Below are 23,560 nucleotides of genomic sequence, written 5' to 3'. Positions count from 1 at the left end.
TCTTGTCTTTCCAAGCAACAGTTCTGAACAACCAAGCAGACCTTGAGAAAGTCATTTCCAAATATTTTGAATAATAAAATTTTCAAGATAAATTCAATGCATGACTTTTTTTTTTTTTTGGGGGGGGGGGTGTTCTTCAGAAATAACCCTTTCCCATCACTATAATAAGACCTCAGAAGGGAAAATGACTTAAGTTGCAGACTGTATGCCAGTGACAGCAATGAATAAAACCAACAAATTCTAACTGGAAAATTAAATTTTTAAATGAGATGTAGAACCAGTAACATACATACCTAATTCTTGGCTTGTGCAAAGGTAGAAGTACAGAGTAGATTCAGTTCCTTTTTACTCGTGCTGAAAAAAAATTGATCCTACAGTCCTTATTCAGGCAATACTGCTATTGCCAATAGTAGAAGTTTAGCTTAACAGTGGCAACAGCTGCAAAAGCCTTCAGCTGGGTTCAATAGCAGAAAGTCCTCATGGCTTCGGTGGTGTCACTGTAGCCTTTAAATCACATATTCTGCAACAATCAGTTGGCAGAATAGAAACTGCACTTGTGTCATTTATTGGAAAGATAGACAGTTATTACTTTTTTTTGAGCCAATGCAGCTATCAGTTTAAGGTGCTATTAATGTGTCTCTGCATTCTTCCTTTCTGTATTTAATAATAGGAGCTGCTAAAAGATTTTATTGTGTTAGCTGTTTATTTTACTTTGATGAACTGGAGAACATGCACTCGTAAATTTATAATACATCAAATATACCTCTCTCATTTGTTCTCCTTTTCCTCTTTTTCTTCTCTTTTTCTTCCTCATAACAAATTTCCTGGTAGTATTTAGATATCTTTTAAATTTATATTTAGTTAATGCAAAAACAGATTCTAAAATTATAGACACTACCTTTTAACAGAAATAATGAATAACTTGAATGTTATCTACGTAATGTACCTATAAATGTTTTTAGTACTTAGCTGTGTGTAAACTGCTCATTTGTATGGTTCAGTTTCAGATAAAATAGAAAACAGTTTGCAAATGAACATTATGCTGAATATACAATCTAAAGACTAACAACAGTTTTCATTAACTTCACTAAAATAAAATGTTACCGCTTTCCAATTTCAGGGCAGAGGTAGAAGTAGTAGTTTAAACAAAGCAGCAAAGGATATGTCAACTTTAGACTGTGTAGTGTACTTGTCCTCTGACAAATTCCAGCAAAATTGAAGAGCAAAGAGTTTATATATGAGTAGTATAAAAAAGAGATACATTGATATCATTTAAGGTTTAACATGATTGTTCTTGTTTTTACCTGAAGTTAAGAGCAAAACTCAATCTTCTCCAGTAAAGTAGGACTTGATATGAAGAAGTATGGAGTGGTGTCCATATCCATTGATTCTTGCTGGCAGTAAAAGTGCTCAGACATAATATATGTTTGGTAAAATTGTATTTTATCAACCAGAGTGAGGCTGTCGGTGAATTTGAATACAGTGCTTACAATGTGCTTACAAAGTGGTGGAGGCTGATAATTCGGCAGGGTGCCTCCTGAGAAGCTGTGCTCTCCTCATTTGGGGTTCAGCTGCAGATGCTGAATATGTTGAATTCATCCTGGGAGGTGTGGGATCCCTGAGAGCATGGAGCTTTTATTGCTCCTTATAGGCCTTCAAGAAAATAGTCAACTATTAAATACTTCAGACAGAGGCTCGGTTTCTCTGAAATTTCCATTTAGTTTCGGAAACTGGCCTGCATTGCTATGGTTTAAGTCTCTCTGACTTAAGTGGATATTTCGAGTAAACACAGATTGTAACAGTCAGCCCTTCAGAAAATACGGATGCTCTCAAACAGTGGTTTCATTTTAGACCCTAAGGGCTGAGTTGTCTGAGGTATTTTGCTTCTTAGAAAATCACATTCTATATTTTTAAAATATACCGGCACAGAAGGAAGGCCTCTCTCTATGCATTGTGTTGTTGCATTGTACATGTGTTGTATATGCATGTGCAAGGTAGAAGAGAGAGATACTCAGCACAGGTAGAGGGGTGAAGTTTTTTGCAGTGTTAGAGTACTAGCTCTTAAACAATTGTCAGATATTCAGTCTACTGGATGTGGCTTCCATAGTAAGTAATACTTTCAAGCAGATGAAGTGAGATCTGTAATGAGCGGTCAAGGAAGAGAATGAAAATAGGGATGAGAGAGTAAGTGGGTCTTGTCACTCACAGAAAAAAAAAAAATATATGAAATAGGAGGTGAAAAGGAAAATTTAAGTGACCGTTGTGTTCCTGCAAGGAGTATGCCTTCACAGTGCCTGGTGAGATATTTGTATTACAGTACGTAAGGGATTTTCAGGCAAGGACTTTTAGGAAAGAAGATGCATGGACACATGAAAATAGATAGATCTTTAGATAGATTTTATTTTCTCAGTATTGTCTTTGGGGGAAAGAACAATGAAATACTTTGCTTCAGATTGAAGCAGATTGATGTACTTTGCTGGATCAAACTGAATTGAAAGTTCATTAGAGGTTAACTATATACTAGTTTATATCAATTTATAACACTGCAGCAACTATGGCAGATTTGGGATGGATGGTTCATCCTCCCATTCTTTATGCTTAAGCTTCCTGGCTCAATTACCCCTCCCATGCAAAACAGTGGTTTTCCCCTGGAATTTAATTCTTTGTCCTGAATTTTGAGAATGCTATTGCAACAGTGATTTATGACAGAAGTAGTGCAGCCAAAACAATGTCAGGATGAGCCAGTCGACCTCCAGTTCTTGGGAAGAACTATAGTTAACAAGTAACAAATAAGATCTCAGTGGTTATCCAAAATGTATGTTTTGTCAAACTGAGTTGACAAATTTCAGTTGCATGGTCATAGGCTGAAACCACAGAATGTGTATCTGATGTTTAGATCTAAATTTTATTTCCTTATCCTGATATCCAAAAAGAACTTTGTCCAAACAGCTACTAATAAAAATGACAATAAATTATATCAGCATGCTACATAGGAACAAGATGATGTAAATATCACTTAGAATAGAAAGAAATTTGAGATTCAAAAAGCCTAGGTGGTAGAAAAATGGTCACAAGCTATATAACATAGTATCTATGTTGTGGTAGTATGATAAAGTAAATTTATTTTTGTGTTTGTGAGCTGTTTTGAGCTTGCACATGATGCTATTTAATTTATGCTGTTTGATTTATATTTTGGGAAAAGACCAAGCAATCCACAGTAGCTTCTACGTTAGATGATGCCCTGTGCTTGATTGATACAAAGTAAAGCTGGAGAGTAGTATAGTGATACTCTGACCTCTTCTGACATCCTACTGACAGTTCATTGGACCCACAGACACTGAATGAGATGTTCAGCTGAACTGATCCACGTGTAAAAGTCTGTAGGAATAACAGTAAGTCAGTGGTGAGTAACAGCAGTGCTAGAAACACCAAGTCCTCAAGTTCTGGGTCAGTTCAGTTTCAGGCAACTCTCACTAATTTGGCAGTCACGGGTTAGATGCTTATTTTCATAGCTTTCATCTCTGAAACCAGAGGAAAAAAAAATAACAGATTACCACGTGCAAGTTCTTTAGAGCATGCTATAGCAATGAACTGATGAATGAAGTAGCATAAAAGAAATAATGACAGCATAAGTTAAGGGTTAAGTTAGAGATACTTTGAAAAAGAAGTGAAACAGTACAATGTTTAGATTTCTTCTGGCAAAAAAAAAAATCTAAACCAAAGAACTGAGCCTTGGTGTGTAATTAGATTGCTGCCACAGAGATGCGTATTGATTGCTGCAGTTCATGCTGACTTATTTAGAAAGTTTATTAAAATTTTGAGCTGTGATCAAAGATGTGTTAAATGAAAATGAACTTAAGATTTGGGGATATTGAAGAAATAGAATCATCCTGATTCTAAAGGAGTGGAAACAAAATTGCTTGCTTAAACACAGTCTTTCAAAGGGGAGATGACACACAAAGCTGCCCACCAGAATCCTCTGAGGACCGTAATGACTACTGTTAATGTGTTTCCAGCAACTTAGTAGCAAGATCTGAGAAAGGTCCTAATTCCCCTTTCCGAAAGGCATAGAGAGCACCAAATAAACACTTACATGATGGTTAAAGAGAGTAATAAAGCTCTAACAAAATAGCAACAAGAACAGCTATTCTCTGAGGGGCTAGAAGTCCCTACTGTGCAGATCCTTGCTTTCCCAAGTGGTTCATGACCTACAGCAGCACCCTGCTTTCTTAAATAGCAGCAGCAGCTGCTCTACACAAATCCCAGATCCTCTATTTGTAGCAGCAGAGATGTCTTTAGGATGGTGTTTATCAATGATGTCTTTCTTTTGTAATATGATGCTACTAATTCAAATATAATAAAGCCCAGAAGGGTCTCTCTTTTCTCAAAATGATGTCCTCGATTATAAATCCTTAGCACAAATAACTGATACCTAAGAAATAGTCTCTTAAGTCCATAACATTCACATTGTGCTTAATATAATTATTTCCTTACAAAGTGAAGATCTGAAGGTATGTGAACTAAGCGTAGTAATTCTTTACACCAGCAGTGAGTATCCTCGTTTCACTTGCCAATTTTCTCAGTAGATCCCAAGGAACAGCATCACTCACTTAATCTGAGTGTATAAAGACTCTCGGATGCTTTTTAGGCACTGTCGTCTCAACCTGGTATTCACTGAGCACTCAAAATGCAAAGCCACATACAGTAAAAAAGTTGGGAGGGCCAGGATGGCAGGAGCAGGCACCCGAGCAATATGAGTTTAGATTTGCACAGCACTTTGCAGGCAAACTCCAGCTCATCACAGCGGAGCCCTACATCGCCTTGAGTGTGCTCACACAGCCTCCACCTAGCTCAAAGCACACCTAGAGCTCCAGCCCAACATCTTGGAAACAGGGACAGCCCCAGACAGCGCTTCCTCACAACGCCCTGCAAAATACAGTACAGATCAACTCCAAGTGAATTCTAATTGAAACCTTGGTAAGAAATAAGGTTTTGTAAATGGCACAGCATGTGCATTTGCAGTAAAAGAGTAAAGAAGCTAAATCTTGAAGCAAGACGTGAGGCAAGAAGTGGATAAAATGACAGGGCAGCGCAGTGGATCACTGTGATAACTGTGATTGTTATAGCTTGTTATTATAGATTATAATAGAGACACACAGCATGCTATTTCCTTAGACCCCTTCTTTATAAGGCAGGAGGGAGATGTTTATGTCACACACAACAGTGCCGTATCCTTGTGTCACCCAGCAGCAGTAGGGATTATAACTGTGATTTCTGAATCACATAGTGGTTCAAATTAGAATGGACCTTAAAGTTCATCTAGTTCCAACCCCCCTGTCATGGCCAGGGACACCTTCCACTAGACCGGGTTACTCAGTCTTCATCAATGTGCCTCTACAGCTCTTCTATGCTAAAGATACAGCCTATCTGTAGTAATCTAATCTCCATCGTGACATAGGCATCAAAGACTTAACAGTGTGATTTACTTCTGTACAATGTCCAGCTAATACTGGAGTGGAGCAGAATTCAACACCGTATGGGAGTTAGCCTAATACGCAGAAATAAAAGAGCATACGGTCTTTTCAAAAAGGCCATATGATCATGCTAAAAATCATCTGAAGAACAGGTTTAAAACTAGTATTATTTTCTTTAAAAAGTTACCTTTTTTTTTTTTTTTTAGGGTTTTTCTGATAATAAGTCCTAAACTCTGATACCCATGGATGCTGCAGAGTTCCGCAAGAGAGGAAAGGAGGTGGTGGACTATATTGCAGATTACCTGGAGAAGATAGATGAAAGACAGGTCTTCCCAGATGTGGAACCAGGATATCTAAGGCCCCTCATTCCGGACTGTGCACCCCAGGATCCTGAGAGCTTTGAGGATGTCTTTAAAGACATTGAGAAGATCATTATGCCAGGGGTAAGAAAAATGGATTTGTAGTGTAATGTTCAATACTGCATTTAGGTTTCCAAAGATTTTAAGGAAAGTGTGGATTGAAGACTGTGCAGCCAGACCTTACAAACCTAAGTACCCACACCGATTAGCTTTTAGAAGGCAGGAGTCTGCTTTGCATCCATAGTTAAATATGATCTAACACTTTATACAACTTATGTTTTCTGTTCTCGCTAGAAATAATAAAATTGTTCTTTTGCTTCATGCAAGGCTTGCTTTTGGAAATAATTCCCTTTCCTCCCTTGAAATGGTTAAGGTGAAGCTTCATAACTTCCATTTCATGTGATATTTTTGCTACTTGAAAAGCACAGTAAATATTTTATAAAATGGGATTTTTATTAGTCTGCTGTGCCTAAAGTGTTCCTTCAAGCTGATCTTTAAATGTTAAAATTCTCTTAGGAAACTTCTTTTTATTACAGAGCTGACTAGAAAGGATTCTCCCCAATATTTGTTCTGTTGACTTGCTCCCCTAAATGTAAACTTCTTCTAGTACCTTTTAAGGCAGATGGCCACTACCTAAATATTAGTTCTTGGCTAGATCAGTGTTGATCAAACAATGCAAAACAAAGCATCTGGCATTTGTCCAGTTCTGAATTTTTCTTGTTTTTCCACTCACGGTATACCGTTTTTTAAAAAAAAATACATGCTTGTCTCCTAAGGACTGTAAGTAGCTTGAAGAGGACTGGATTATTCGTAAATGTAAATGAGGAATCTCTCCTTTGGATCTCTGCAATAACCACTTGTGGTTGCTTCTCTGGATGTAGCCAGGTGATATGATTGCTACGTGACTGGACGTGGAACCACTGCTCTGCAAATGTGTTTAGTCAGTGTACTATAATACCAATTCTTTTTCATTGAATAATGTAACTATTTGCTTTTCAATATGACTTTATCTTGTTTCCCTTGGAGCCAACCCTGCTGTCCTTTAACAGGCAAAAGCTCCACTGAAGTCAATGGAAATCTCTTCACTCTTCTCAAAGATTTGTGGATGAAGTCTTAAATCCAACAGAATTAAATCAGTGCAGATTAGATAAGAGAATTATGTCCAACACATGCAAATATTTTCATTGCTGCTCATAGATACGATTGCCTTTCCTTTTTCATTGGAGGAGAATACTAACCATTTTTTTTTGGTCTGTGAAATAGAATAGAAAACACTTTGCTTTGAACACTTGAGAACATCCAATAAAATAATATCAAATTAAAAAATAAGAGATGAATAATTTGAGAATAGAAAGTGAGACATTGATTCCAATTAAGTCATCAACATGTCATGTTCCCTCTTAACTAAATTGATGTTTTTCTTGATATTTACATGCCCTGCAAATAAATTTACTTTTACAAAGTGATATATTCTGAAGAAATGTAATATCCAAAACTTTCCTGTTAGTGTTTGTGATACAAAGAGCACAAGTATATAAATCCAAGTTCTTATAGCAACTCGGATTCTGCCTGTGTTGTTTATACTAAGTACTGAATGCTCACATGAGCACAGAATCACAAAGTCACAATATAGTAAAGGTTGGATAGCCCCTCTAGAGATCATTTGGTCCACCCCCACTGCTCAAAGCAGAGTCAGAGCAAGTTGCTTGGGACGATGTCTGATTGGGTGTTGACTCTTTTCAAGGATGAAGTCTTCACAATCTCTCTGTTGTCTGTTCCGAAGTTTGACCACCCTCACTGTAAAAAAGCTTTTTATTAGGTTTAAATGGGCTTTTCTGTATTTCAGTTTGTAGACATTTCTTCTTGTCTTGTCACTGGATACCACTGAGAAGAATCTGGCTTCATCTTCGTTACACTCTCCCATGAGGTGTTTACGCACATTAACTAGATACCTCCTGAGCTTTCTGTGCTCTGAACAATCCCAGCTCTCTCAGCCCCTTGTAATACGACACATGCTCCAATCCATTAATCATCTCCACGGCCCTTAACTGGAATCCCTCCAGTATGAACATGTACTGGAGAACCCAGAACTGGACACAGCATTCCAGGTGTGGCTTCACCAGTGCCGAGTAGAAGGGAATGATCACCTCTTTTGACCTCCTGGCAACAGTTTTCCTAATGTAGCCTGGGATGCTGTTGGTTTTGTTTGCTGCAAGGGCACATTGCTGGCCTATGTTCAGCTTGTCCACCAGGACCCCCAGGTCCTTTTCTGCAGAGCTGCTTTCCAGCCAGTCAGTCCCTGGCCTGTACTGATGCAGGGGCGTTACTCCTCCCCAGGTACAGGATTTTGCATTTCTGTGTTGAACTTCATGAGATTCCTGTTGGCTCATTTCTGCAGCCTGTTGAGGTCCCTTGCAATTGCAGCATGACCATACAGTGTGTCGAGCATTCCTCCCAGTTTTACATCATCTGCAAAACTGCTGAGGGTGCACTCTGTCCCATCGTCAATAATGAAGATGTTAAACAGTACTACTGTCCACAGTATTGACTCCTGGGGTACACCACTGTCCTCTATCTGGACTTCATGCCACTGATGACAACCCTATGAGTCTGTCAGGTTAGCCAGTGTTCACTCCACTTCACTGTCCACTTGTCTAGTTCATATTTCATCACTGTGTCCGTAAGAATGTTACGGGAGACAGTATTGAAAGTCTTAACTTAGCTTAATATCCTGTGCCCTCATCCACTAAGCCAGTCATCTTGTAGAAGGCTGTCAAGTTGCTTAGGCATGATGTCCCCTTCATAAATCTTTTCTGTGTAGCCCCAATCACTTTCTTGTCCTTAATATGTTTGGAAATAGCTTCTAGGTTCCATCATCTTCCCTGGGATTGAGGTGAGGCCTGCAGTTTCCCAGATCCTCCTTCTAGCCCTTCTTGAAGATAGAAGTGACATTTGCTTTTTTACCAGTCCTTCAGGAACATTGCCCAGTTGCCATAATCTTTCAAAGATATTTGAGAGTAGTCTCAATGACATTGTCTACCTCCTGCCAGAACTTGTGAGTGCATCCCATGAGGCTCCATGGACTCATATATGTCCAGTTTATTTAAATATTTCCTAACCTGATCTTCCTCCAGGTGAGGTCTTCCTTGTTCAAGGCTTTTTCATGTGTCTCGTGAGCCTGGGATTCCTGAAGGCAACTTTACTGGTAAAGACTGAGGTGAAAAAAGCATTGAGTGCCTCAGCCTTTTCCCTGTCCTTTGTTACCAAGTCCCCAACCCAATATGGCAGCAGACCTACATTTACCCTACTTTCCTTTTAATACTGATGAACCTGCAGAAGCCTTTCTTGTTGCCCTTCACATCGCTCACCATACTGAACTCTAGATGGTTTTGGCTTTCCTAACCCTGTCCCTACATACTTAGACAGTGCCTTTATAGCCTTCCTCTTCTGGGTCACCTGATCTTCCTTGCTTTTCTTATATGCTTCGTTTTTACGTTTGAGCATTGTCAGGATCTAACAGTGGCCTCCTGCCACTGTTGCTCGACTTCCTGCATGTGAGGTGGACCATTTTTTAACTTGGAGGAGGTGATCCTTAAAAATCAACCAACTCTCCTGGACCACTCTTCTCTCCATGTCTGTCTCCCATGGGATTCTTACAAGCAGGTCCCGTAACAGGCCAAAATCTGCTCTTCTGAAGCCTAGGTTTATGATCCTACTTTTTGCCTTTCTTCCTGCTCTCATGATCCTGAGCTCCACCATCTCGTGGTCACTGCAGTCAAGGCTGCCCCTGACTTTCACATCCCTGACCAGTTCTTTCTTGTTTGTAAATATCCGGTCCCACAGCGTGTCTCTCCTCATCAGTTCCTCCATCACCTGTGTTAGGTAATTATCAGTGATGCACTCCAGAAACCTCTTAGACTGATTGTGCCCTGCTGTTTTGTCTGTCCAGCAGATATCAGCTTAGTTGGAGACCCTTTTGAGGACTATGACCTGCAAACATGAGGTTTCTTCCAGCTGTCTGAATGCTGTTCTCATGTACTTCTTCCTGATCAGGTGGTCTGTAGCAGACACCCACCCAAGTGTTGCCCATCTTAAAATCTCCATCATAAGCTGACCCATAAGCTCTTGACTGGCTCATTGTCCATCGCTAGTCCCCATGCATTCTTGCTGCTCTCTTGCATAAAGAACTACTCCCCTGCCTCACCTTCGTGGTCTGTCCTTCTTAAAGAGCCTGTCCTCATCTACCGCAGCACTCCAGTCATGTGAGTTATCCCACCACATCTCTGTGATCCCAGTGAGATCACAGCCCTGTGACTGTGTTTCATCTAGTTACATCTAGTTAACACCTGTGTTACATCTAGTGTTTTTCAGCTATAGTGCTTTTCCAGTATTTCACTGGGGAATGTCTTATCTCTCCCTTTTCTAAATGAGGAACTGGGCTTCTTCATAGGGAATAATATGACAGAGGTCATAAACCCCTGTGAAAATGGTGTTTCTTCAGAGGAGCAAGGATCAATTAATTGTGTAAAGCAATAATGCAGTACCCATTGCTGTCTTTATGCTATAGGAGAACAAGCATGCATGAGTGGTAAAACTTCTTTTATTTCTTGTGAAATTGGATGTAGACCTTCAAAGGGAAGTCCACTAAATGATAATGACCATAATGGTGATAAGTTCCTAACACTGAAACAGGGACTGAGGGAACACTGATGAACTCTGATCTCCACAGCAGGAAGCCAAGGTGGAAGGGACATGCATATAAAAATATTAGTGGGAGTCACCTTTCTCTCAGACTTGCTTTGTTCCCTTGAAATATATCTCCTTCTTTTTTAGAGACAAAAATGATCGAGTTTAGTTGTAACTGCAAATAGCAGTACTGAATATGCTAATTTTCCAGCCGAAGTACCTATCTTTAGTGTGTGGTAAAGGAAGACTCTTGCTTAGACTAAGCAAGCAACAAGACAGACATCCTTAGAGGAAATCTGGGAAATAAAATGTCTCTGAGAAGCATTAGAGTGGTAATTACTGAGCCCAAGACATTAGTGTATCACTGTTTATCAGCAGAGGGCTGAAAAAACAAGCATCAATTATGTCAAGCTCTTTGCAGTATTTGACTAAGTGTATCTGTTCCAACATGGCGAAAGAAATGAATTTTACAGCTGTTCAGGGGAAGGGGAGGCAAGAGGAAGAACCGCAGCTGCACTTGCCCTAGGGCTTTTGGCTTTTTCACTTTGTGTGAGTGGTGCAACTGGAATCTGCTGTGTTTCATCAAACAAATGGCTCCCAGCAAGTAGGCAGTTTAACTTGATTAACCCAAGATAAATGTCACAAGTCTTACAGATCACAGAGGATTAGAGCTGAGGAGATGAACAGTGGCAGTCCTGGCTCATTATGGACGTCAGTGAAAGTCAGTACATGTGGGTCCTATCAGGGACCGCTGTTTATTGGCTATTTTTAAATCTGTTTATTATTTTCCTGTGAAGAACCCAAGTCCCATCCAATTTTTTTTCTGATTTGTGAAGGAAGGTGTTTGCCACAAGTGCTCTAAAAGTTCATTACAGCAAAGAAAGAGATCCTGACTAGATACAAGCTAAAAATGTTCACAGTGGCTTGTCTTTGGATACCTGATTTGAGCAGGTTCGAACCTAGTGACCCGTGAAAGTGAAGTCTTGAACATGCCAGGTATAGGGCTAGTTTAGACAGTGGAAGGAAAATTGTAGTGGATAGGAGCTGGTTTTATATGAAAGAGATAGGAGCATCTGAAATGTTATATATGGTATACTACAGCAGAGAAAGTGATATCTGATCTGATATTGTGTATACAAGAGTTAAGACAGTTTTCCCTTAGCATGGACCATGTCTCTTAAAGAAGAGCTGGTTGTTGGCATGAAGAAGGTTAGAAGAGGAAATAAAAGGGGTGTATGCAGCATGCAGGACAGTGCAATACAGTGATCCCTGAGTTAGCTCCAGAACAAGAAACCTTATCACAGGCTGGGGAGTGTGAAAGGTAATATTAATTAGAGGTAGGAATGCAGAACAAAACAGTAAGGGAACACTGAGCTCAGGCAAGTGATGTTCTCAGGCTGCTCTTACCATCCTCCAGTCTTAACAGAACTCCTCCAGTATTAGAAAAACCCAACAAATAAAACAGCATAAGTCTAGGCTTCAATAACTTAGCAGCCTCTGGATTTCCAGTAAAGGAAAGATCTTATGCACATTCTGCTGAATTATTGCTTATACTCCATTTAATCCTCTGGAAGCACTTTTTTTCTAAAATTTGCCTTTTATCTTGAATGTGAAAGCTGGTTTTGCCAAATGTATCAGATCACATTATTTCTACTGAATATTGCAGTGTGGCAGTACATTTCCTGTTTTCAAATTCTATCAGATTGGAGTTGTGGAGCACTATCCAGTATTTCACAGATCCTTAACATTGCTTAAAGAGAATTCTAAATATTGCTGCTGCAAGACAATGAATTGGCTACAATTTGTGCAGTTGTCGTGTTGTTCTCTCATATTAGTACGTATAAAGTGGAATTGTGCATAAATCACAACTTGTTAGGGGGAGATGATAGTTTAATTTTCTATAGAAGGTAGTAGATATTGGTATGGATTGTTTCATTTTGTGGTGAGGAGCTGTTTTGGCCAGATTCAGTGCCTGAATTTTAGAAGATAACTCCAGAGTGTGGGCAAGAGAGTTCCGTGGATCTCTACTGTACTGAAGACACGCTTGCTAAGTCAGTTGCATGACAGAGACGAAAGAACAAAATGCTGGAGTCCATGGAAGCAGAGGCTCGAGAACAATGCCCTGCACAGAAACTCACACTGCCACTGCCCATGCAATTCTTGTCTTCTGGGCAGACAAATGGAGAACTCTGATTTTGGAGCTGTTGGGAGATTTGGGCAAGAACTAATTTATTTCTACTTTGAGTAAAAGATAGGTAAAAATTTGAGAAAAAACAAGGTAAGCTTTCGTATAAAATGGAATCCTGTGTTACGGCCAGGTAGTGGAGAACTGTTGACTGGTCCCAACCTCTAATCTTTTCTGACATTGTGACGATTTGTTTCTGCTTCCTGCATTAGTTAAAAATGACTATGTTTCCCTTAATACAGGTGACTCACTGGCACAGTCCATACTTTTTTGCCTACTTCCCTGCAGCCTCTTCCTTCCCAGCTCTTCTTGGAGATATGTTGTGTAGTGGAATAGGATGTATGGGATTCTCTTGGGTAAGTTTACTGGGGCATGTACTGCTGCGTGGTAATAGTGCTTCACCTTGCCAAAATTTCAAGCATTTCAGTAACATTCTTCAATGAAATTATTGATTAATAGCACTGAAGTCGCAGGACTATTTTTATGGGTAAATTTCCTTAGCTAACTAAGTGTTTTCGCATAGACACCCTGAATGACTCCAGTAATAAAAGACTATTTCCCAGTAGTTTTGCCCTTGAAAAATCACCAGCATTTAGAATTAGTGGTAGCAGTGCAAACTTACTGGTAATTCATTAAGTGGTATGACCGTTGCCTATCCCCCAGTGCTGTTACTTCTCTTATCATCTGGGTGAATGGAAAATTGTGTTTAAAAAAATCCACATTCATATGAGATGGGCTCTTCTCAAAAGAGGTTGGTACTTGATGTCGAAAAAAAAATACGCAAGATGCAAATCCTAGCTCTGACATTTGATAGTCATGGTTCTATGTGAGGCCCAGTTTGACATTTCTTTAGTAAATATTAGAAACAACATGCATAAAATGGTCTTCAGGTCCCTAATTTAGCTGGTGAAGTTAGTCAGCTAGTCTCTTCCTCTATAGTCAAAAGAGAGAGAGAAAGAGTTATTCTTGCTCTGGTGGATCCTGTTTCTCTTCATGGTCTAGTGAGATTATTGCCTCTGTTCTATTTTCAACACAGGCTGCAAGTCCAGCTTGCACGGAGCTGGAGACTGTCATGCTGGATTGGCTAGGGAAGATGATTAATTTGCCTGAAGAGTTTTTAGCTGTGAAAGATGGCCAAGGTGGAGGAGTCATTCAGGTAAGAGGGGACATGAAAAAAGAATACGGGATGAGTTTGTGGACTTCATGATTTTGTAAAACCTTCATACCAAAACACTAAGAAAAGGAAAGATATGGTTTTTTCTGCCACATGGGTTCCTTTCAGATTTTCAGAAAGATTAATGCTCTGTGAGAATGCGCACAGGTGGGTAGGATCATTGATGGAAGTCATGGTTTTGTTTTCAGAGCAGCTGAATTCTGAAACCCTTGTCTCTGTGAGGAATTGTTAGTAGTTCAACTTAACAGCACAATTTGGGCTTAAAATTCAAATCATAATATTGAAAAATGGTGTAGGATGGAAACTTTAATTTGTTGATCAAGTGAAGTGAGCTCATACTTACAAACAATGTGCAGCAATGTTCCATAGCTGAAAATAGAAAAAAACTTCTCAAATAGAAATATATGTGAGGATTTTGAGTACGCCATCATGAAAAGTGGTGACAAAGGCTTCCACGAAGTCCACCTTAGACATGTTCAATGGTTTACTTCAGTCAGTTTCCAAAACAGCCTTCCTTTTTTTTTCAGGAAAAAAGTCTCAGAGATCAAGCAATGGAAAAGAATATAGGAGAGAATCTTCTATAAGTAGAAATAAGAGAATGTAGTAGAAAGTCTATCAATCTTTGTCAAAGAAGTTGAAATTATTTTAAGAAGTTTCCCTTATATAACAAAATAAAATATTGGAATATTAAAATAAAATTAAGAGGTGCTTAAAATTTGAACCTAAACAGTGCTATCAGTAGATAATACAATTTTCAGATGACACTGCAGTATCCAAAATAGAACAAAACTCTGAAACTTTGACATTGAGTACTTAATGAAAGCCTACAGTGTCTGAACAGAGTATCTGTACAATAATGGATATATCACCAATGGGCAAACTTGCATGCATAATAAAGCTGTATTGTTTGTCAGCCATGGCCTTTCTGCAAATGCAGACTCTGGTCACAGCTATGAATCTAACTGAAATAGATCTCTCCTATGAAAAAGACTGACTTTCAAATAATTGTTCTTTGCTCCCTTGATAATCTCTGGAGACTGGTCATTGGAGGCCAGGGCACAATCCATTTTATCCTAAGATAGGCTTCTAAAATACATCTGAATTAAATGCTAGAAGTGAGGGCTTCTTTCTTTCATCCCAACTGCAAATCCCTACAGATTATTCCAATAAATTCTTCCCAATATCTTCCTAGGTGAGTGTGAATTTAACCCAACTGCTATGATTCCCCTAGGCAGAGCTGCACCTACACCAGTGTATTTCCAGAATAACGCTTTACTTATCTGCTTGCTCTGTTAGGATCTTTTTCGTTAATGATTACTAGGGAGGGGGTTGTGCTCAAGAAATCAAGTTTTCGTCATGCATCTCAACAGTATTTATTTTGTACCAGTGAAAGCAAGCAATTATGTCTGGTGGTTATCAGCAGGAATTATTGCCCTCCCAGGCTGACGATGCTGGATTGCCCATAATTTTCATCAGAAACCAGTCAGTTTCAAGAATTGAAAGTGGTGCTCTGTGTTCCTGCTTACGATGAAGTAATTTCTGCTGCAGATCTTCTTGTCTTGCTCTTGAGGAAATAATGATACAGATAAGAGAGCATGAGGCAAAGACAACATGAACACGTGAAAGTGCCAGTCATTTTCTTGGTAAATACCAAGTAATTATTGTGGTATTGGGTAAAACTGAGCCTGTGAAAATTGGCTCTTAATTACATTTGAAAGTCTATGTCAATATGAAGCACTTTGTTGTTGCGTGCAGGATGACACTTGAAAATGGCAAAAGATGAAAGACAATTTCAGTTCAGAGCTCTGGTGGACATGAACATCAGCTCTTGCTGATATTTCTTCCGCCTCTTGAGCCTGCTTGCCATGGCAACCTTTGTTTGCTTGCGGTAAAAGGAAAGGTATCATCATCCTTCACTTAATGCAGAATACAGCATTCAAGAGGAGAAAAAAACCAGCTTTTAAAAATAAGTGAGAAAGCAACTTTCTTCCTGAAGCTTGTATCCTGCTGTTCATTCTAGATAAACTGCTGAAAAGTGTACCTACTTTGAATTATAAAGAGTTTTCTTGCTCTGCAAAGAAGAAGTATTTTAAGGGTGAAACGAAATGAGACTCAGCCTGTCTTTGGCCTGGTTAGGAACACTGCTGATCTATCTTTCTTGTCAGTTAGCTGAGTAGTTCAAGAATCCAGGGGTTGTTTTCCTCAAAAATATTTACTGCAAGACTAAAGTGCCAAGGGAATAGAAGAGCTTTACAAACGAGGTTCTGCAAACACTGTCAGCTTCAGTATAAAAAAGGTGACTTATGGAAACTAAGGGAAGGTGAAAAAGCCTATGCCTATCATGAGACATCCAAAAACATTTCCAAGTTGCTGGATTTATATGCCTTTGGGCTATGTACCAGCTCTGTATCAGGAGGCAAGATTCAGCAGACCCTCTCCTGTTCATCCTTGTTTCTGTGTAAGGAAATTTTTACAAGAACTGTTGTATACACCGACTACGCACCAGCCTGGATGAACAACCAGGATGCCAGGACATTTTGTGGCACTCCTCAGAAAGCTGACTATTATTGAGCCTAAGTCATTTGCCTGCCCAGCCAGGCAGTCTCCAGAATAGTGGGGGCTTAAATTTCCAGATCTCAAATTAATGCCTTAACCTTTTGAATTGCCTACAGCCATATTCTTTTATGTATTTGTGTGCATTTCTTTAATATCTATATCTTTCTTTCATATCCTGGAAAGACACTAAGTTTTACAGGGCCTCATCACTAAAAAAAAAAAAAAAAAAGAAGAAAAAAGCACCATTGTCTCCACATACATTTGAAAGGTTATAATATACGTATTAAATATATATACTAAATATATATTTTAATAAAGGTCATAATTAGTATTATTTCCTACATATTAAATGCAAGGGTGCTAGAGCTAATTGTACTGCGAAGAACCAAAGTTAAGAAAGGTTGTTTTAAGTGACTTGCCCGATGTGAGATGGAATTAAGTGTTGCACACAGGCTTTATGTTGCCTAACTTCATTATGAGGACATACAACTTACTTCTTACACAAAAAACTGTAGGAACATCACAGTAAGTTGCAGTGGTTTGCACAAACAAAAAGTATTCTCCTCTGCTGAATTGCTGGAAAGGGTATTTCAAACAATATTTTCTGGTAATATATGCCCACTATGCAGGTCTTCTGATTGGGCAGGGTTCTTTAGAAGATTATATACTGCTTGTAAAAAAAATAGGAAAAAAACCCCAGCTTCTCAGAAAATAGGTGATGTTCTTGACTGCAAAAGATGCCTCATGTCTGCTGGACCCCCAGGGCCTGAGTGATTATATTGTAGCTCACAGGACTGTCAGGAAGCACAGATATTATTTTTTTTTCACTGTTATTAGATAATACTGTGCTGAGCATGGCAGAAATAGTTTTTCTAACCAAGACATGATGACAGAAGTTTCTCATTAGGAAACTTACAGTGTGTGAGATTGTTCTCATGTTTTGTCAGATAAAGTTAAGCGTACAAGAAGGTACCTTTAGAGGAACCATTTATCTTAGTCCGGAATATTTGCCTAAAATAGATGGAATTATTGCTTTCTGGTTATGCTTACCTCTCTCCAGGACAACTGAATACTAAGGGCCCCATAACTATTATTTTATCTCAGATATTTAACTTTTGGACAGATAAAGTCAGATGAATCAGATCGTGCAAGTTCTTTATGTGTAAGATGAAGATAATTGTGTGCACGCGCTCTTGCATCATGAGTTTTGAGAACTACGGGCAGGCATGATTTCTCGGTGTTCAGATATTCTGATGAGTATTCTGAGTATCTGGCTACAGACCACGTGCAGCATAAGATTAAATGGGAAGATTGCCAAATTATGTTTTCTGTAATTAATGGACAGAATTTTCCTTCACCCTTTGCCTCCACATGGAAGTTCTACCTTACTTGACCCAAGAGTGATACCTGTTTTCCAATACCATTCTGTATCTGTAATATTTCCCTCCGTTGCCATAATGCTGCGTGCAGCAGCAGCAGCAGCTATAAGAAATGCACAAAACCGTCCCCAGCTCGTCTTTGTGCTCTGATGCAGACCCTGGGGTCTAAATTCCTCAAATCCCACACTACCGGAAACGCAGATAAAATATCTTCATCATGGCGATATGTTTAGTAAATGTTTAGGGACTGTCCTTTTCCCTGCTTGCTCTATTCATGAGGCGGTTGAATTTCAGCTGGGTTAAGTTCACTCACTGTTGACATGTTGATATGTGTAGAAGGCAGATTTGTCTCATACAAATAGCTCAGCTATCTTCAGTATTAGGAGAAAGTCTGAGTTGACTGGGATCATTCTCATGTATGAAATCTGTAGGATCAGGCACACCTCCAGGGAAGAAATAAGACTTCCCCAATATTTAAACGTTTGTTGTAATTAGCAAGTATACACAGGTCTACAATAGAGGGAGAACAGAATTTTGGTACAGCATCAGAAACATCTCTCCAAAATTAGCTTGTTGACACTGGGGATATTTCTGAGACGTACTTACTAATATAAGCAACTGGATCTATTGTAGTGTTGTGCGCTTGACAGAGGAAGATTCACGTGACAGTTGTTCAACTGTGAAAGTACCTAAAAACTCTGTCTTGCATATGGACACCCAGACCCACTTGGTTTATGAACATGTGTCTACAAACCGTTACTTACAGTTTAAAAGAGCAGTTTAGAGTATGTTTCATCTGCCTGTTCTAGAGGAAAACCATAAAAAGAATTTGTGGGAACTTGTCTTCTCCTGTGAAATGTAACGGTTGATTGTACAAAGAATTCCCCTCTGTGTTGTCACAGAGTATCCAAGACACAATTTAAGCTCATGTTTTGTGAGTCAAAGGGCAATTTAGAAATAGCGTGTGACTGTTCCTTTCATCTGTGTGTTTTTGATGAATAAAATGTACATAACTAATACTTTGAAATGTAGTTAGCTACGTATGTAGCTGAATCATAGTTTTTTTGCTTTTTCAGTGTTTTTTCTCTTTTAGCCACAATAATTGACTTGCCCAGGGTAACTCTAAATATTAAATAAGCGTTATAATTATGCATGTTGCTTGACAGAAATGAGATTTGACAGTCAGATTCTGATGGAAGTTTAATGTGCGGAAATCCAGAGTAACAGAAATCAACAGTTACTCTGCCATTGCTGCTGGTTAACAAATGATTGGTTCCTGGCTCAAGAGCCTTTTCACGTGCATTTAACTCTGTGAATCTGGCTTTCTAGCACTGATTGCAAGGCTAGTGCCTAAATTGAACAAGCATAGAGATTAAAGAGAACAGACAGAGAGGCATCAGGAAGGAGGAGAGCGAGATCAAATAAAGACGCCTCCCTTGCTGTCACACATTCTTAAAAAGCATGAGATTGCGCAGTTTCTCACAGGCAGTTTCTGTTAACAACTTTGCAGATTCATACAGAAGAAAACATTGCTTTTCTTCTTCTGGAATGTCTTCTTTTTGAACCTTCCTTCAATTTGTCCCACAGGGAAGTGCAAGTGAGGCCACCTTGATTTCACTGCTTGCTGCAAGAACAAAAACTATCAGGCGGGTGCAGTCAGAAAAGCCTGAGCTAACAGAATCAGACATCATGGGTAGGCTGGTGGCCTATGCTTCTGATCAGGTGAGCACGTCTCAAAAACATGGAAACATGGGCTCTCTACTTAACAATTTCAGCCATCTCAATAGGCAGGTGTCTTTGGATTGGTGACTATTTGATCTTGCTTCTTTAAATCTTACTGTACATCATAAGTTGGCTGGAATCTCATGTGTACTACCATGATACAAAGAATAAATATCCAGAGGTCAGTGTTACGTAAGTATTGCTTCTTTACAAGAAAAGCTCATTTGAACTAAATAAACATACTTGAGCAAGGTGATAATTTCAGTTGTATTGAGTCACTGACCCAGTGATGCACAAAACCTTTTACTTGTTTTCATTTTTTGTCCCATGTAAGTGGCTGACCTGAAATGAGGACTGACAGGCCTTCCTCTCTACTGAAGGTCAGAGGATCTTATGTTTATAGAAGGATTTGCCTTAAGATATTGCTGACCTTTCAAAGCAGATTGTTGTAGAGCTCACTGGTCCTTCTGCATTAAGAACAGACCTGCGTGACTCATAGGCAATAATCCACAAAAGAAAGTAAGCCTAAGCCTTTCTGCGGGAGAGAAAACCATGCACAACACTGCAAGAATGCATCGGGAGGGAGGTAAAAAGTTGGCTGGTAAGGACACCCAGAGCAGAAAGCTGAACTCCGATCTTTTGTGTCTTGCGAGATCATTTTAGATTCTCAGCATTTTGGGAGAATCTTTATCCCTGTCAGTTTTGTGCCTGGGCTATCCTGACTGAGGCTCCTCTTGCGAGGGACACTGAATGTGAGACCTGGGAGCTGAAAGGAGCATCCAGCTACCCCTGACAGCAGACACCTGACTGTTTGGGACCAGGACAGAAGTCAGGGTATTTTTTTTTATATTCTTAAATTTTCTCAGGCCATTTCCTTCATCAGCCTTTTTTTGCCGTGTTTATTTGGCTACCTTAAGTAGCTGCCCACTCATTTCACTCATTTCTGTTTGGTTCCTTGCTGTCTTCGAGGGTGGTGGGAGATTCCCAAGTACCTTGCTGAGGTCTAGGAATTCTAGGAGCAGCATGTCACTAATGATTTGCTATAATGCAAAAGCATGTTGGCAGTTTTAACCTTAAGATTGTGAATGGCTGCAGTTATTAGCGAACCTACTACAATTTTGGAGGCTTGAGGGAAGAATTCTGAGTTTCTAGCTGGGGCTAACAACCTCACTGTATTATTATAGTTTGCTTATTTACAATTCTTGCATAAATGAGTTATAAAATCCCTCTTTCTGTTGTACACTTGAATGACGTATGGTATTGCTATGGTACACACTGTTTTTTGCTTCAAAAGCAGTTAATTATATTTCAAATCTAGACTTCTATATTTTCTCAAGCTGGTGCCTAATTAGTTTGCCAAAGTACTTTAGCAGGAGGTGCTGCTGAGATGCAAGTTAATAGTCAATCTGCCTTTAAAACACATCATTCCAGGATATGTGAAGTTGAAAGGCAGAAACTTTATCTTCATTTGGTTTTGTTCAACCTGTGTTTTGGCTTAATCTTTTCTGTGATTATATAGTAAATTAGAATAGAATTCGTAAGTGCTCTTGTAGTCACTAGTAAGAACCAACATGGCTGGATGGACATTATGAATGAAAATAATCACAATATGAAAAGGTGAGGAATTTTTCCTTTCAAATTAATGATGATTCATAAAATTGTAGAAAGTGGAAGGTAAAATAGCTTTTTTTTGGTTTTAGTCATGCTCTAAAGGAGAGTATTTTGTGGCTAACCATACCTTTTACTGTTAATAGAGTTATTATACTATTATACTTCACAATTTTATAAGAATTTCTTAGTGATACCTTTGTTTTTATTTACCGAGATTTACTTTATGTTCTAAAAAATACTATTTAAAAGGAATTCAAATAAAATGGGTTATAAATAAAATAACATATTGGGAATGATCCTTAATTGCCTACCAAAAATGAATGAATGATTGAACTACAATTTATTCAGTAGGTAATAATAAAAAAAAAAAAGGTAATGTAAGAAAATATCTCAGTCTATACCATACCATGACGTATATTTTTTTAGGGTTCAGCAAACCTGTATGCCATAAAAATATGCTAGTGAGCAACTGAATCATTATCAGGCGAGCTGATTATCTGCATGTCTTTTAGTTGATTTGGAGCCAAATCCTGGAGCTCTTAATCAAACCTACCTAATTGTGAATATGTTAATTAAAGCTCTCACTAAGGTTAATTTAACTCTTGTCTGAATGACGCCGTGACAATGGTTTCAAGAATGTTTCAGGGTTTCTGTTAGTGTGTGTGTGTATGTGTATGTACATGTATATCTATATATATATATGTATGTGTGTGTGTCCGTCTGTCTGTCTTTCTGTATGAAAGAGGGAGAGGTACATATCTGTTATGTACCAGCAACAGTCCCAGGATCTCAACTATTGCTTTACTTGAAAGCAATGATTATATATTTTCAAATTCAAATGAACTATTTACATTCCAATAAAAGGTATCTGTCTTAAAACCTGCCCATGTCCTTGTAGGCTCATTCGTCAGTGGAAAGGGCTGCATTAATTGGTGGTGTGAAGATGAAAAGTGTTTCTACAGATGACACATTTAGTGTTTGTGGTTCTGCGCTAAGGAAAGTTTTGGATGAAGACAAGGCTTCTGGTCTTATCCCATTCTTTGTGAGTACTGGATTTAATTGATCAGTGGGTTTATTGCTTCTGATAAGCTATTTTTGATGCGAGTAGATGATCTCATCCCTAAAAGAGGGAGCTAGAATACTAGGACATGTTCCATGAGTGTTCTTCACGCGTCTTTCTGTGCAGTGTAAGAAACTCATTTGAGCAGTTGCTTGCACTTCTCAGCAAAAATGGATGTTTTAAAAGGACTTGAAGTTATATTAGCCAGTTGAATAAATGCAGGCAAATTTTGTAGTTGCATGTAATCCTGCGATGTTATCATCTCCTAACACTCAAATTCTGAACTGCCTATTTTACAAAGGTATACTTTTATTTTTTGGGTTCTAACTTACTTACACATAAAACAAGTTTGAAGGCAATAAATTAAATGACGGTATCTCTGACTTAAGTATTTTCAAGAAAAAATAGTTTCTCCTCCTCATTACTTCAGCAAAGAAATCAACCTCCATAAAGTACCCCAAATATCAGCAAGATCAGACATTGTCAGATAGGCATTTGGGAGTATGTGACTTACCTCTAACAGGTGAGCTATAGGGCACCTGGCTGTGGAAGTTCTAAGGTGTCATCATTTCTTGTTATCTGTCCACTTTCTTTTCCAGAGATTCCTGCTTCCACAGCAGGCCAGCAAAAGCAAATATTTATATCTATCTCAGTGGCTAAAGCTCATAATCCCCCAATTTTTGACACAGAACAGTGTTAGATTGGATATAATTTTAAAGTTTCGTTCTATTATGATAAGTACCTGATCAAAAAGAATATTTGCGATCTACTCCTCCTGTCAGTTCAGAACACCATCTTATTATTTCAAGTTAAAGCAAGATTTTACCATTTGTTTTTTCATGAAGTATCCTCTCTTGTGTTTTTGTACGTCATCAACTAAATATTTTGCTTATTTCCAAGCATTATGCCTCTACAAAACTTGATATAGACCATGATCTGTATAGATCTATAAAGGGGTATAATGTGCTACCAATAATACTGGTTTTTACTGGCTTCCACTGAACAAAAAATGGAGGGGAAAAAACTTATTTTAGAAACCAAGAACTTCAGAAATGCGTTTTTTTAAGAGAGTCAAAAATATGTCATGATTTTTTCAGAAAAGTCATGCCTGGCAACAATTTTTTTCTTTTCTTTCATGTGGTAACATTTTGAAAAGGGCTAACGTGACTTAAATGTCTATTAAATGTTTTGAGAAGAATTAGCAGATTAAGCTTGCTTATAGTCCTGGATAAGTGTGAAATAAGAAAAAGAAGCTTAAACTTCACCAAGCTTTTTTGAAAATGTAATGTTTTTACTCTTCTTGTTACTAACCGTTAGTATCTGTTTTTATGTAGTATGAGGATGACTAGAGTGA

General features: G+C 38.6%; 1 protein-coding gene across 3 annotated transcripts in view; it reads left to right on the top strand.

The window, feature by feature from the left end:
• Positions 1–23,560, top strand: part of DDC (dopa decarboxylase) — a 75,671-nt gene that overhangs the window by 16,275 nt on the left and 35,836 nt on the right. For all 3 annotated transcript variants that reach the window (XM_063326231.1, XM_063326232.1, XM_063326233.1), the window contains 5 exons: positions 5,681–5,917; positions 12,947–13,060; positions 13,741–13,860; positions 19,401–19,535; positions 22,045–22,188. In XM_063326231.1, the coding sequence (XP_063182301.1) occupies positions 5,717–5,917; positions 12,947–13,060; positions 13,741–13,860; positions 19,401–19,535; positions 22,045–22,188 (714 nt within the window). In that variant the 5' untranslated portion in view covers positions 5,681–5,716. The remainder of the gene's footprint in view (positions 1–5,680; positions 5,918–12,946; positions 13,061–13,740; positions 13,861–19,400; positions 19,536–22,044; positions 22,189–23,560) is intronic.

Source organism: Chroicocephalus ridibundus, chromosome 2 (genome assembly GCF_963924245.1).
Source record: "Chroicocephalus ridibundus chromosome 2, bChrRid1.1, whole genome shotgun sequence".
NCBI lineage: Eukaryota > Metazoa > Chordata > Aves > Charadriiformes > Laridae > Chroicocephalus > Chroicocephalus ridibundus.
Note: the sequence above shows the minus strand (reverse complement) of the source record. Positions and strands in the feature narration are given on the sequence as shown.